At 39.1% G+C, this 16,712-nt stretch overlaps 1 protein-coding gene across 1 annotated transcript in view; it reads right to left on the bottom strand.

Annotated features, from left to right (window-relative positions):
• Nucleotides 1-8,374: 8,374 nt before the first annotated feature.
• The window catches only part of LOC138698752 (zinc finger protein 383-like), a 9,178-nt gene continuing 840 nt past the window's right edge, over nucleotides 8,375-16,712 (bottom strand). The window contains exons 2-4 of the mRNA XM_069824982.1: nucleotides 15,890-15,988; nucleotides 15,739-15,806; nucleotides 8,375-11,928 (exon numbers count right to left, since the gene is read on the bottom strand). Of these exons, the coding sequence (XP_069681083.1) occupies nucleotides 11,070-11,928; nucleotides 15,739-15,806; nucleotides 15,890-15,964 (1,002 nt within the window). The 5' untranslated portion in view covers nucleotides 15,965-15,988 and the 3' untranslated portion in view covers nucleotides 8,375-11,069. The remainder of the gene's footprint in view (nucleotides 11,929-15,738; nucleotides 15,807-15,889; nucleotides 15,989-16,712) is intronic.

Raw genomic sequence — 16,712 nt, 5'->3', positions numbered from 1 at the left:
TAGGGAGAGGCAGACTGATGTAGGGAGAGACACAGTAAGCTAGGGAGTGGCAGACTGATGTAAGGAGAGACACTGTGAGCTAGGGAGAGGCAGACTGATGTAGGGAGAGACACAGTGAGCTAGGGAGAGGCAGACTGTTGTAGGGTGAGACACAGTGAGCTAGGGAGAGGCATATTGATGTAGGGAGAGACACAGTGAGCTAGGGAGAGAAAGATAGATGCAGGAAGAGACACAGTGAGCTAGGGAGAGAAAGATTGATGTAGGGAGAGACACAGTGAGCTAGGGAGTGAAAGATTGATGTAGGGAGAGACACAGTGAGCTAGGGAGAGAAAGATGGTGTAGGGAGAGACACAGTGAGCAAGGGAGAGGCAGACTGATGGTGGGAGAGACACAGTGAGCTAGGGAGAGAAAGATTGATGTAGGGAGAGACACAGTGAGCTAGGGAGAGAAAGATAGATGCAGGAAGAGACACAGTGAGCTAGGGAGAGAAAGATTGATGTAGGGAGAGACACAGTGAGCTAGGGAGTGAAAGATTGATGTAGGGAGAGACACAGTGAGCTAGGGAGAGAAAGATGGTGTAGGGAGAGACACAGTGAGCAAGGGAGAGGCAGACTGATGTAGGGAGAGACACAGTGAGCTAGGGAGAGAAAGATTGATGTAGGGAGAGACACAGTGAGCTAGGGAGAGAAAGATTGATGTAGGGAGAGACACAGTGAGCTAGAGAGAGAAAGACTGATGTAGGCAGAGACACAGTGAGCTAGGGAGAGAAAGATTGATGTAGGGAGAGACACACTGAGCTAGGGAGAGAAAGATTGATATAGGCAGAGACACAGTGAGCTAGGGAGTGAAAGATTGATGTAGGGAGAGACACACCATCAAGTGGTGTCTGGAGCGATGTATATGATGAACAAGCCTTGGATATCGGGGAGTTTATGAGGATTCTTCAGTTTCCCTCAAATTTGTAAACTTGTTTCCACCATCTTCCTCTACATCATTATTCATAATATCTTAAAAAATTAACACGAATACGGAGGCGTCGATTCGACAGACATGGCCAAAGACAAAACCTTGCTCTGCAGGATATTTATGGAGAGCAGCTCTCGGTAAAAATCTAACAGAAAGGTCTTCCTCTTTGCTGCTTCCCTGACAAATTCCGCACTCAATATGATTGTCATTAAACGGTTGCAGAATTTGAAAATTTCACGTAATACATTTATTACTACTAATATCTTATCTTCAGATTTAAGGGCAGTGGGTTATGAACGCAAAGAAAAATTATGGCAAAGCTTGCACTGACACTTTTGACAATATCTACCACAATATTTATGGTAGCTATACATAAATTTTACCACTGAATCTTAAAAGAAAGTTGAATTGAATGACATACAGTTCACTTAATTTAGATTATTCATCTGTCCTAAATAATTTAATTGTTGCAACAAATCGAAAATACACTGAAACAAAAGATCACATAGGTACAAATTACTAGTAGCCTAAACTAACGATTTCATTGGTCCTAAATTTTTATCAAATCTTACGTATGTTGTTGTTGTTTTCTAATACCAGGTGTTTGACAATAAAGTCATTTGACCTCTTGCACTCCAATATTTTTCAAAGATATTATCATGACCAGCCACTGAAGCACAGATTTTGAGGTGTTCCGAATCCATTTCTTGGTTTGAGTTGCACAATGGGCAGTTAGGGGACTGATATATTCCAATTCTATGCAGGTGTTTGGCCAAACAATCATGGCCTGTTGCCAATCTAAATGCAGCTATATACTATTTTCGTGGTAAATCGGGAATTAACTGTGGATTATGATGCAGAGAGTTCCATGTTTTCCCTTGGGATTGAGTTATCAAATTTTGTTTGTTGAAGTCTAAGTATGTAGATTTAATAAATCTCTTCACAGAGTAATACGTAGATTTAGTAACAGGTCTGTAAGTAGCAGTGCCGCCCTTCTTTGCTAAAGCATCCACATTCTCGTTTCCCAGGATTCCACAATGGGATAGTATCCATTGGAATACAATTCTTTTATTGAGTGATATTAATTGAGAGAGCATTTTAGTTATTTCTGCTGTTTGAGATGAAGGTGTGTGTTTAGAGACTATTGATAGAATAGCTGCTTTGGAGTCTGACAATATAACTGCATTCTTAAATTTATTGATGTGAAATAGAAGATTCCTGAGACTTTCACTTATTGCAACGATTTCACCATCAAAACTTGTTGTTCCAAAAATCTTACATATACATACAGCTATAAGAAAATCAGTTCTTACTTAAATTGAGAAAGATGTGTCGGTTTTGTTATATTTTGAAACATTAAAGTTTAGAAAAAATAATTTTCACAGCAAGTATAAAATTATGAAACTAACGCAATTTTCAAGTTATAAAAATAAAAACCGAGTTTCACTATCACAAGACAATACGTAAGATCTGGTAAAAATTTGGAACCAATGGCATCATTATTTTAGCAAGAAAATGTACCTGTGTGATCTTATGTTTAAGGTATTTTCGATTTGTTGCAACAATTAAACAAATTGTAAAGAAAAAATTAATAATCTAAATTAAGTGAACTGTCAGCCATTCAATTCAGCATTCTTTCAAGAGTCAGTGATAAAATTCATGTATAGCTACCATAATTATTGTGGTAGATATTGTCAAAAGTGTTACTGCATGTTTTACCATAATTGTTGTAGGCGATCGTAACCCTCTGCCCTTAACATTGCTACTCAGAGTGGTCTGAGGAATGACTTGTTGGGTATTGTCATACCTTCGCACACCACGCAGTGTGTTTCACCTCTAAGTCGATCTGTATGTTTCAATAAATCTGTCTGTCTAGCCCATGTAAGCAGCATTTCAAATCAAAGAATGCTTTGTTGATAATGAAGCACGACCTATGTGATCAAAGCCCAGCAGGTCGACCGAACTATATATCCCATCTCACCTCATGGTTCCTTTCAGGATGCACCTTCTTCTGCTTCTTCTTCTTCTTCTTCTTCTTCTTCTTCAGTGAATGCTTCAGTCATCATCCGAGTGACTGCAGCCGAATCAGCAATTTCCTCGACCTGAAATCAAGAGATTAGTGTGACGCACTGCAATTTATAACAAGTGGATCATCTATATATATAATTTGAACCGGTAATGGAAATTACGGGAAAATGGCTGAACGGGGTTTTAATAAATGACGCCTCATTTTGAAGCTTGAAACCCAAAGTTTTTCAGAAAAATAGTAATTTTCAGTGAAATGTCAGTTTTCCTACATAATTTTCCTATTTTCCAAAATCCATCTTTCGTCAGTTTTGAGAACTAATTGCATTTCAAAATAAAACAAAACACGCATTACAATAAACAATAGGCTACTACACGAAGGACATGACCTGCAGGATTGCTGACATACTTAGACTTCAAATTCAATTGGTTATTAAAAACTTCAAGACTTACTAAAAATAATTTACAGGTCTCATTCTACAGTGTGTAATTTTCAGAGTACAGCTGTGTATTGGATATTAAAATCTACAAAACTTGAGGTGTTTGATGACATTATTACCATTAGAAATTAATTATTATTATTATGGTTAATGCCATGATGTTAATATATAAACTACAAAACTTGCGTAAGATAATATCATTATTAGAAATCAAATATTTTAATCAAGTGGGTTGGATCTTTTTCATATATTTAATGGTGGTGTGGTGAAGATTCAGTATTCGCTCGAGAGAGCGCAAAAATTAAAGTTCCTAAGGAAATACAGTATTACTTACTAATAAAATAAGAGGGCTAGAAAATTTTGTAGTCTCCTGATCATTTCAGCAAGATCTCTTAGCAGGATAAAATGATTTTACCCTCTACATTTCAAGCTCTACATGCAGCAGCTTCACCAAGATGCTATGTCTATTGTTCTAAAGCACAACAAACCTGACTTTCTTTAACCTTCACCTACAATCCACAATGACCTGAAACAGCTATTGCTTTACTCCCACATGAAAAACCCACTGATCGTCCTGACATTTTTACTTGCGTTTTCGCGTTGAAACTAAAAAAACTGAAGGTGGATAGGTTCAAGAAAAAGTATTTGGCATAAAAATAACATTCAAAGGGAGTGTTTCATTATTATAACTTTCAAAATGTCTGGTATTTTTCATTGAAAATAAATCAGAAAAATTTTTATTTGAACGTCTACCGAACTTAGTTTGCAGCATTTGCTGCACAAGCCACTAGTAAACATGTAACAACAAGGATGTAAGAAATTAAAGCACCGCATTTTTCGGACCGCAAGACGCACTTTTTTCGCTCAATGTCACTGCTTTAATTTCGGCACCATCTTATGATCTGAACGCCCACCATACAGCTTTAGGCCAGCTACCAGGCTGGGAAGCCCAGTGCTTTGAACTTGCTTCCCTGTGTTTCTATTCTGACTAGTGATCCGCTGCAGTCTCTCTGTACACAATGTCTCCATGATGGAGTAAGTTCAATAGTGAAGTGCTCAGCAGTTACAGATGAACCGACTAATAATAAACTTTCCCACTTTTTTTTTTTTAACTTCAAACCTTAGAAAGTGCTAGGACATTCACAAAGAACATTTTTTTTACAAATATTTCAGCTTTACTAATTTAAAGAATAATATGTCCTACATCATCCAGCAACAGTTGAGAATATTATGCATCAGTTAGTTGCTCATTCATTTGCAACTTTAATACAGAAAATGTAAGATCTTTGCTTTTGTTTCAAAACTTATAAATTCTGTATAAGGACTAACAGTCATGTACTAGAAATTAGTATTTTCTATTATTAATGAACAGTTAAAAACATTGTTTTAATATAAGGCCATGGTAGCATTTTATAAGAATTATCAGGCGTTCCTACACTTTCTAGCAACATTGAACTGCGAAGAACCGACTGATAGTCTTGTGTTGTGTAATACATCTGATGTGGTGAAAAAGAAGGGCAACACAACTAGGGCTGGGGATGGAGCGGTTCAGTTTGGAGCAGTTACTGTGACGTCATTACTCAGTTGGACCGAGTACAAATTTGTGGCAGCAGATTTAAAATTTAGATAGATTGAGTCGATTTTAGAACGTACTTTGAAAGTGAAACCAAGCGCGTTTTAAAAGCGTTGTAGTAAAGCGCTTTCGCTTTGCCAATTGACGAGAAAAAAGTGCTTCTCTTCATTGCAAAATGGCGGTTGAAAATTTCATTTGCGTGATTACAATCATTTGCGGAGTTATTTTGTAAGAAAGGCCTATTTAACTTTTAGTGTTGTTATATAAGACAGACGAAATAAAACTGATAAAATAATTTATAATACTAACAGGTAATAAATTCACATGTGATGTAAACGTTAAACGCTGCAGCTAATTAAAAAAGAAGATAGAAAGAAACGGGCCCCATGAAGCGCTGCCTAAAACACTTAAAAATAACAAACAGAATTATTTACCATTACGGAAAGTGGATAAAATAATCAATAAAACGTGGAATCTTAAAGTGAAGAACATAATGCTTATTAATTTTATAACATTACTAGCCTTCAATACAACCATGTTCTCTTTGGTGAAGAGTAATATTATTGATAAATTAAAATAATTAAGGTAACATAATTCGTAGAAATAAATACAAATAAAATTGACTGATGAGGCAACACAAATCCAATAAACACAAATAGAAGAAAAATATAATGCACTTCTTTTTTTAACATATTTTAATATTAATCAAATATTCTAATATGATGATGATAATATTAATATATTATAATATAATATTATTACTACTACTATTATTATTATTATTATTATTATTATTATTATTATTATTATTATGTACAGTAATATGTTCAGACTGTCAGTGTTCATTAGGCCCACTTGACAGGTCATATAATAGGATGAACTCCTCTTCAATACTAGAGGCCTTTCAGCCCGCCTTGGGGATAAGGAAATAATTTGTCCTGCAGCAGAAAATATTTAAAGTCTGCTAGAATTAAGTAAAACACGTGAACTCTGAACTGCCCGATAACGGCTACGGTTAACCGAGTAACTTCAGTGCTCCGCTGCCAAGCACATAAACCGATAGAACCGAGCAACTCAACAGTTCTACTCGCTCCGTCCCCAGCTCTAAACACAACAAGATACGATTTTTTAATTTGCTGTTTTATATTAAAACTTGAAAACAACATTTTCTCCGTCATTGTTATCAATAAGCTATTGTTATTACACAAAGCAGCATTCGAAAGTGATCATAATAATATATTCTTGTTGTTTCAGTTATTATGACATTTCCATTGCAGTGTCATCTACTCACACTTCCAGGAATATCTGCAGTGTGTCAGGTGGGATGACTGCCTTCATCGTGCACAGGAGCAGCAGTCCTAGCTTCGAGTACAGCAGGAGAGTGTGAACACCGTTGGTCTTGCTTCTGATGGGCCTGCAACTGTTACATTTATCACTACAATAACATATTTGTACACTTATCCCACAGCTCCCATGTCTTATATAAGCAGCATCGTGATAGCATGTGTAAAGATGCCAGAGTTTGGTTTCTTCTCCACCTGTACCGCATATAACAACGGGTGGGAGAAAAGCAGAGATCAGGTTAACAAATCAGTTCAATAACATGATCAGTGAGGAGAGGCATTACAAGTTCTTCAACTACTGTGTGCCAGTAAGACAAAGTACATGCAACTTTGGAGCGAAATTAGTAGCACTCAGCTGTTATAAACATGATGTCTCTTCAATAACATTACAGTACTCCATCTATTCATAAAAATTCCAACAACACGATTCCCACTTGAATATTTTGATATACAATATAATCTCTAGCTTTTGCAAAGTACAAAGGAAAAAAAAAAAAACAAACCGGAATACATAAATAATGAAATTACTAGCATTGACATTATAGGTAATGGTACTTTATATCCAAAATCAGAGTGGTTACACATTTACGAAGTGGATCTCTGCAGTAAAATATTGCTCCAGCTGGTTATTATTGTGATCTTTATGTATTTACCTTACAATAGGAGAACACTACACAATACAATGGTAAATTAGATGCTACTAATACTGGTCTACACTTCTGATTTAGGTTCTGGCTGATAGGTACGTCTCACTTGACGATACGTCAAAGGAAGAACAATTTGTATACCTACATCTGAAGTCTCAGTAGTGAAATGTTACTAAGCAATGGAAGGGAAAGGAACTGGCCACCATATCCCATTATCTCCTGGCTTAGTTACCTCATGAGTGATGCCTTATTGGTGTTACTTGTAAGGTTCAGATCTATCTTCGGACAGTTCACTAAACAACAAACAATACCAGTCTATGACAGTTTTACCAAAGTAGTCATATTTTGTGATTGAAAATCTGCTGTTCAGGCTATTTTTTCATTAACATCAGAAGACAAGACAGTGAGAGAAATCTGTACCAAAGTTAAGTTCCTACAAAAAAAGACAAAAATAGTTGCTTTTACAATGGATACCTTCTCATTGTGGATTAGAAGGAAATGAGAAAAATTAATAAAGAAAAATTATAAACGGACAATATTAAATAATATTAAAATAATAACAAAAAATAATAAATCTGGGTCTAAAATTAAAAAAATAAAAATAAAATTTGACTCTTAATTTCTCCAAGAACTACTTTCAGACTAGTAACTGGACTGTTTGGCAGATGCTCATCTCTTCAAAATTGGAATTTATATCACCAAAATGTGTTCTCTACAGAGAAGAAGATTCAAGTATGAACATACTAAACTGCAAAGCTATCAACATTCCAGATGAAAGTGTTAATAACATCACAGAGTTCACCGACATATTAGAAAACAAATGAAAAACTCCAGCATTATGAGCAGTTGATTAATTTACAGATTGCTTTACTAAGCTTCACAATTTTGTGGCTCCAAGGCAAAATGTGATGTCATTTCTTGCAGTTTTTCAGGAGCGAGCATTTCAAATTTGAACAACTGTATAAAATAATATAATATTAATTGTAATTATAATTGTAATTGTATTCTTAATACTGTAGTTGTAATCCCCTGGCAGAGGGGAAGAGAAGGCCTGATGGCCTTATCTCTACCAGGTTAAATAAATAAATAAAATAAATAAATAAAGTAATCATGTTTCATAACAACGGGTTAGAGAGAAAAATAACAGAAATAGGGTGCAAACCATGCCGCAAAATCTCATTTTCGCCAAAAATTGACATATTACCTTTTGCCTTGGAATGAAAGGTTACCATTCAAGAAATAACATCAAACCATAGTACAAATCAATAAATAATAATTGATAGCCGTCCCAACCAGGGTTTAATAATCGGCCTCCCAATCAATTCTAAATGAATATTTATATTTAATTTTTTCTTTAATAGAAACCTTAGTTAGGTAGGCTATCATTGAAAAAATTTATTGGAAATGCAACAAACAATTTAGGCTACAAGACAAATTACATTTTATAAAGAATATAAATGATTAATTATGCCAATCGACGACTTCAGTGCAATGGAGGATATCATGTCCAGGGTGCTGTCGGGAACTTTTAATTTTCGGAAGACTTCTAAGGACTCCCGTGGGATTGTACCTTTAGCCCCAATCATAACTCCTATAACGTCCCATGTCTTTATGTTATATTTTGTCCCCAAATCGCTGCAGCATGGCAGATAAAAATAAAATAAAATATATAAATATACACAAAATAAAATATATAAATCTAATATAATTCCAATGAAATGAAGTTGGAGACTAACTAAAATAAGAAAGAACATCTATTAAAAATCTAGTTAGTGTGACTGGACTTCTTCAGGCGTTATCCCTCAAAGGACTGCAGCCTCAGAGAAAACAGACACAGAACATTCATAAAACGCAGCAACTATGAAACAGGAAAAGGGTGTAGGAATGAAGAAAATACTTTCGATTATTGATGACTATTTAATATTTGAAACGAATCTTATGTGATTACAAATGTGAGCAACATTCTTGCAGATGCGCACTCTACGTCATGTCCACACAGCACCAGACACACGACTGCCATCACTGCGTTCTTCTTACACTCTAAGATAATACAGTTTGCAGCAAAGTACTGTCACCGCTAACCGTGCTCTACGCCGCTAGAGAAGCTACTTCACATTCGCTGTTATGAAGTCCTCAAGAACTTCAGATTGCAGAAGTGTTGAGATTAGTAACTGCAGCATAATCAGATCAAGATTTAAAATAATCACCTCTAAACATTTCTGAAACTAAAGCCCGGATCAGACGATGCAAGTTTCTGTGATGGATTCCAAGGTGGCTGCGCTGATGGCTGCCCTGCGTGGTCACTGGCTGGCTCCCGTGTTGCCTACGGTGATGGTAGTTGTTCACACGGAGCTGGCTCTTTTCACAGTTCAAATTGGAAAATCATGTGCTGTTTTTATCTGTTGCCAACACTCATGGTAAAAAAGAAACTAAACCGTGAGTGAAAACAACTGAAGTCCTACATTAACAGTAGTAAATGTCGTAATAAAGTAATTATGCCATAAGTGCAAAACAACTAAACTCCGATATTTAATTGTTGTTTCTTAGAAACTAAAGAATATAGAAAAAAAACAGGTTTAGTTGGAAAACAACGAACATGGCGACATGGTTTTAGAGGTGATATTATATGATCATCTTTGGTTTCCAGCCTGCAAACCAACACGAAAAATAGCAAGGAACCTACCCTCGAAATCCAGCAAGCTAGCCACCAAAGCAGCCACCAGAGCGCATTACTTCCAGCAAGTGAGCACGCAGGCTACCCATCCGAGCAGCCACCTTGGAATCCATCACGGAAACACGCACCGTCTGAACCGGGCTTTAGACAATATTAAATCTTGAACAATTATTGAAGTCAACCCTATACAACATGGGTCCCACACTTATGTCCGTCCCTGATGCGCATGCGCCGGCTTGGAAGTTGTATGAACTTCGCATGCGCGAGATGTAGGACGAGTCCACACTACAAATATAACTCTTCATCTGGATTAATCTTGCTCAGGATAGAGACCGAAGAAGGGGTTATGTGAAGGCGGCAATGAACCTCCAGGTTCCTTAAAAGCAGTAAGTAAGTATAACTCTACATGGGAATGAGTTCATGTGAAGGCAACTGCAATGGAAAAAGGCGTTGCATGCCTCCAATAATCTCCTTAACATTTTAGAACACGAGTTTCTTACGAAAGAGGGGACAAACCAGCACCGAAATTCTCTTCCTCGTATTCTGTTTATTTCTGTTATTTGGTTGAGGGAAATATATTTCAATGCAATGAAGGAAATTTACTATTTTAATTTGTGTTGCAAAGTGTCGATTGATTCTCAACAAAGAATCTTTGCACCTTGGACCAAGTAATCGGAAACCAAAGGCAACCGGACCACGGGACCCATGTTGTAAAGGATTGCAGTTATTTTTAGAACCACTTCATTGCTCTACGCTTCCACATCCCTCCATATGGGCTTGTTTTTTTTTTATTTTAGTAGGTTATTTTACAACGCTTTATCAACATCTTGGTTATTTAGCGTCTGAATGAGATGAAGGTGATAATGCCGGTGAAATGAGTCCGGGGTCCAGCACCGAAAGTTACCCAGCATTTGCTGAAATTGGGTTGAGGGAAAACCCTGGAAAAAACCTCAACCAGGAAACTTGCCCCAACAGGGAATCGAACCCGGGCCACCTGGTTTCGCGGCTAGACGCGCTAACCGATATATGGGCTTGTCCCATGCAACATTTGCATTCCTCCTATAAATTGTATTGGACTCGTCCTACCCCTCGCACATGCGAAATTGGACAGATGATGCTGTTATTGTGGGTGACTTAAGTATAGGACCCGTTCTATAGAATTGTCATGATTGAAAAGGAACTATCTTCACGCTGTGCCAATTATTTATGGCTCCTAAGATTGCAGTCACTCAACCACACCGTTCACTCTTACAGACATTTGCACAGATGAATATCATATTGGGCATTTCGGCTCCATCATTAGGAACGTAGCTTTCAAGACAGCAGGAGTCCGCATGCCTCTTTATGACATCTGAAATGTTCAAGAAGCAAATTCTTTGTAATTGCCCGTCCGGCCGGCCGTCAGTACTGGAAAGCGCCGTCGCCGTGCGCCAGGCTGTGGCGCGCCAGGTCCTTGCGGTAGGTGTACTTCTTGCCGCAGGCGCCGCACTCGTAGCGCTTCTCGTTGGCGTGCGTGCGACTATGGGAACGCAGGCCCCAACGCACCGTGAAAGTCTTGCCGCAGACCTCGCACTCGAAGGGCTTCTCCCCCGTGTGGATGCGGCTGTGGCGCCAGAAGTTCCTGCCGTCCGTGAAGCTCTTGCCGCAGATCTCGCACTCGAACGACTTCTCGCCGGTGTGAGTACGGCTGTGCCGCAGAAGATACCGCCTGTCCGTGAAGCTCTTGCCGCACACTTTGCAGTCGAAGGGCTTCTCCCCCGTGTGCGTCCGGCCGTGGCACAGCAGGTTCCTGCGGTCCGTGAAACACTTGCCGCACACCTCGCACTCGAAGGGCTTCTCCCCCGTGTGCGTGCGGATGTGGCACAGCAGGCTGGAACGCACCGTGAAGCTCTTGCCGCACATCTCGCACTCGAAGGGCTTCTCCCCCGTGTGCGTGCGGCTGTGGCAGGACAGGTTCCAGCGCACCGTGAAGCTCTTGCCGCAGACGGCGCACTCGAAGGGCGGCGCCGGGGCGGCCTCCCTGGCGTGCGCGCACGTGTGCTGGATCAGGCTGCCGCGGTACGCGAAGCTCTTGCCGCACGCCTCGCACGGGAAGGTCTTGAGCTCGGGGTGCGCGCGCATGTGCGCCACCAGCTCCTCCTGGCGGGCGAACCTGGCGTCGCACTCCTTGCAGCGGTACGGCTTCTTGTCGGCCTCCACGTCGCCCAGCTTGGCTTCACAGAAGAAGGCGGCCTCGCTCAGTCCCTCCTTGGGGGCGCAGCTACAAACAGCAGACAACACTGATTGCCAATGAGTGTGCTGGCTTACCGAGTTACAAAACGAAGGAAGAGGCTTGACGAGACTGGGTTGAATAAAAATTAACATACAACATTAACGTCCTTGTCATCGTCAACATTAAGCTTCGTCGTCATCACCAAAGCTTCAAAAATGGTCCACCAATTTCACTCAGTCTACGATGCTTCAAAATATACCATTAAGTTATCCATCATTTGTATATAATATGAATTACCTCAGCCATCTCTGGCCCGTTTCTAATATTCTCTAAAGCAGCCTTCGTCTAACCTCAGAAATTGCATTTTCCGTTAGTGGTTTTTCAATTATCGAAGTTTTACAACACAGCAAGCTATGTATCACTCTGCAGTTTCTTTACTATAGTCGCGACGCTGTCATTCCTGGTGTGACTCCTCCTCTTTGCTTACGTCTTAGGAAGTGAAGGCTCTATAAAGTCTCGGTAGGTAGTATCGTTCGCCATTTTTGTTCTTTCGTTCCCGAGCTACCATACGAGGAATCTATTTGCCACACCGTTAAACATTATCATGTCGTAGCTCCTATGATAATAAATCAAACGCTCTGTAATTCAGCAATAATTGAGCGGCAAATAACGTCTTCGTGTGTTTTCTTCGAACGCCAATGTAAGAGCCAAAATGGCGGGCAATTATATTAAGTATTTATCGAGCCTTAAGAAATGAATAACGTCTTCATAAGCGAATCACAAGATGCACACGTTTAAATGTATCTGACCTGCAACGCGATTGGCTGCGACGGGACTATAGTATCACCCATGGCAGTGGTTAATCTCCCTGTGTTATACAATGCAGGTGCAAGGGGTTTATCTCAGGATACATTATCATCATTCAATACTCAGGGTGCGAATTGACAGGGGATGCCAGGGATAGTCCCCACTGGAGAATTTGATGTCCCCTGCTGAAAAGGTGCCAGGGACAAAATTCATCCTCTTCAGGTGCATGATGTATAGTTTCCGTATTCTATTCTGTTATTTTAATATGAATTGAATGCGAGAACAATACAAATCGGCCGACACTGCTAATTCTTATGGACAGTATTTTTATCGATAATTTTAATGTCTCCCGCCAGGAGAAAATTCTCAATTTGCACCCTGCCAATACTCCACAATCATCCTCTATCTGCAAAGTCCCGATTTAGGCTTTCAGAACAAATAAAAAATGGCTGAAAGTTATATACATTCGTGTTTAATAAAGACTATTATTAGTCACTATTATTTGCCTTAAATGTTCTTCTTGAAGTTTAAAATTATACCAAAGGTAAAAGAACAGACGATGCAAGATAAAAAAAAGCTAGTGAAAAACTAGAGCAAAAAGGATAGGACAAACTTATTTGGTAATTCTGAATACTGGTATATAAAACTAAAAATGTACAGATTATGATATCATGAGGAATGGGCAGAAAATTGAGTGACAATGGAAAATATCAAATTAAATTAAATATCTAATTATTACGAATTGATATGTTAGCAATTACAGCTGTCACAACCAAGCAACCTATGTTTGACAGTTCCGTAACATCCATTTTCGAAATCTCTGCATGGACTAGACAATAGAAAACGAATTCGCCACTTGCATTTCCAGTGTCACAAGACAAATGAAGATGGCACTGCCATATATTCTTTGCTCAGTTATATTGTAAACGCTTCCGAGTTTTTCAGTACTGACACAACATCTCTGCCTGCTTGCTGTGAGGGGAGGGAGATGCAATGCCACATTCTGGCCTTGTGCCCTCCACCAGAAACAAAGTGACAGTAATAGAGCAGCCCAGAAACTGGAAGCGTAGGGTGTATGACAGTCACAGTGGTCAAACTGAAAGTTACTAAAAAGGAACTACATTCCACAGAATGCCTATTTTGTAACCTTACTACTAATCAGTACTTTAATGGCTGCAACTCAGCTGTGTGATGATGACCGAGTATTCTTTACACACCTCGTGTGTTAGGAACAAGGCCTCAGAGGGGAATACGGTAATGCAATGATTTCTTAGAATGAATAAGCAGTCAGAAACAATAACACTATTTAAATGTCAAAAAATATATATTTTTAATTGGTTGCTTCACGAACTGCTATGGTTATCTAGTGTCCAGGGTCCAGCGCCCAAAGTTACCCAGCATTTGCAGTTAATGGTTTGACAAGAAAACCCAGGAAAAAACCTCAAGCAGGTAACTTGATCCAACTGGGATTTGAACCCAGGCCACCTGGTTTCATGGTCAGACATGCTGTTACTCCATAGCCACCTTAGGCAATAACAGACTGTAAAGTGACTTGGGTATTTTTAGGCACTCTAAGAAAATTTATACAGGCTATATCTGTGATGTTCTACCTGTTGGATCCATAACAGAAAAATATTGGAGAGCAAGAGTGTTCATGGCTTCGCTGCCAAGGGCCAAGCATTAGACAACATACAGTAAAACCTCGATAAGATGCGCCCGCTTATTTCGCTATCCCGTGTAATATGCTTCTTTGTCCGGTCCCTGCACATTTCATAAATAACGCCTTTATAAAATACCCCGTTTGTTGCACTCAAGTCCCGCATAATACACTGTTTTTGTGGAATATTTTCCATGTAATTTTCAGCAATGTACTGTAACAGCAATGAAACATCTTGGTCGTTGAACTCACTGGTGCCATTAACCTGGAAAGTATTGGTATTCGACCCTTTACCTGCACATTTAAACCTTCATACTTCACACCTTAGTATACCCCACCCTCCTGTTATGCTCTCTTATTCGACTCCGTATCTGCGTGGTTAAAGCCTACATACAGTTACAATACCTCACCCTCTTGCTAACCCTCTCTCTCAAACAACATTCCTCACTCGGCCGTAATAAAATTCTGGAAATTTTTGCTGGGCAGTTTGTTGTCCTTTAGTGTATTGAAGTGTCTGTGAATGTGATTACAATGAGTGTTACACGAAAAGCCCTTTCTGTGTCGGAAAAATTGGAAATCTTACGAAAGTACGATGAGAACAGTACTCTTACTCAGAAACAACTCTCTGATGCATTAGGAATCGCATCATCGACATTAAGAATGATAATAAAAAATCGCGACTCAATCACTACAGCTGCGTCATCGAGAGGATGTAATCGCAGAAACTGAAGTGTGGTGAACATGAGGACTTGGAGAACACGCACACGGCAAACAACTATAAAATAAATGGCTTCTTTTTTTTCCGAAAGAATTAAGTACAGTACATATCGTAAATGTCTTTGACGTACAGTAAAGTAATTACATAATGGAGTAATACTGTATTACCTTTCATGAATCATGTATTTCAATAAAGAAAAATGCTAATAGATACTGTATACAAGTCAAAATTAGTACACCCGCCTAATACGCGGTCCCGGTTAATACGCGTTTTACACCCGGTCCCTTGAACAGCGTCTTATCGGGGTTTTACTGTAGTTATTATAATGTAAGCTGTTACTGTCCAGTGGCTACAATGCTGGAGTCATAATCCTGTGAATCCGTTCAATCCCCAGCATACTCCTGATTTATGACTTGTTTTGGACAAGTCCGTGGATCAGGTAACACAGGGGTTTACTTCGGTTCCCCTGTGGCATCCCAACAAATCTCCATCATCATTGTATTGCGGGTGTACCCTAGATCAGTCTCCTATGATACACACTGGGCCAAGACTCTTTGGTCTACACAACTGGTTTCATACGGGTGAATGACGAACAGTCAAGTAAACTGCCATTTGAAAAAAAAAAAAGTCTAAGATCCGCTGTCTGGTTGCAACTGTCAGAGGGGGCAACACTCACCCGTCTAGGCTGGCGTCCTGGTCGTAGTCCTTGAGCTCTTCCTTGACACCGACGGCGGGCCACGCCTCCTGCAAGCAGCACAACATGAATCGATTTTGTTGCAGTGCTCAGAGTGCTGGGGTCTGGGTGCGGCAGACACTGATGCACTCACCCGGGCATCCGACTTGTGGACCAATGCAGAACGCTCCTCTTCGTCAGAGTCGGGCTCTGCCTTGATGCCCTCCATGTGCGGAGCAGCACTGCTGCCAACCTGTGAGAAAAGAAACAGCATTCTAACACATCATGCAGTCACATTCTTGCAACTGTTTATCCATACTCCTACTTCTGGTGCGCAGAATGAAAATGTGGGATGCTGAAATGTGAAGTATCAGCATCTGTATACAAAATGTAAACACAACGAAAAGATGGCGAAACAATAAATAGTCTAAATCTTGATAATTTAGTAATAAACCAAAAAAATAAATAAAAAAAGAAACATACCTTCCTGTTAGAGTGTTGAGAGACTGTCAATATGCCGGTCATAAGCAAACGTTGAAATTTAATTGAAATATATATATTAGATATACATATACATATACATGTACCCAGTGACATCAGAGACTGTTGGAATTTAGTAGCGTTCAAAAACAAGCTTATTAAGCATTTTCTTACGGCGTAGAGTAGGTTTAATTTTTACTTAATTAATAAAAGAAATGCTTCTCTCTTCTTAACTTTTACAATAAACTGTCTAGATTTTATTAATCAGTTAATCTTTTAGTACTTTGATTTTTATTGTATTTGTAAATATAATATTAATTGTAATTATAATTGTAATTGTATTCTTAATATTGTAGTTGTAATCCCCTGGTAGAGGGGAAGAGAAGGCCTGATGGCCTTATCTCTACCAGGTTAAATAAATAAAAATAAATAATATTTGGTAATGTATGTGCCCTGGACCTTCGTTACGGGAAAATAGCTCGGCCGATACTTATTAC

The sequence above is a fragment of the Periplaneta americana genome, chromosome 4 (genome assembly GCF_040183065.1).
Source record: "Periplaneta americana isolate PAMFEO1 chromosome 4, P.americana_PAMFEO1_priV1, whole genome shotgun sequence".
Taxonomy (NCBI): domain Eukaryota; kingdom Metazoa; phylum Arthropoda; class Insecta; order Blattodea; family Blattidae; genus Periplaneta; species Periplaneta americana.
The sequence above is the reverse complement of the archived record's forward strand: the minus strand, read 5'-3'. Positions and strand labels throughout refer to the sequence as shown.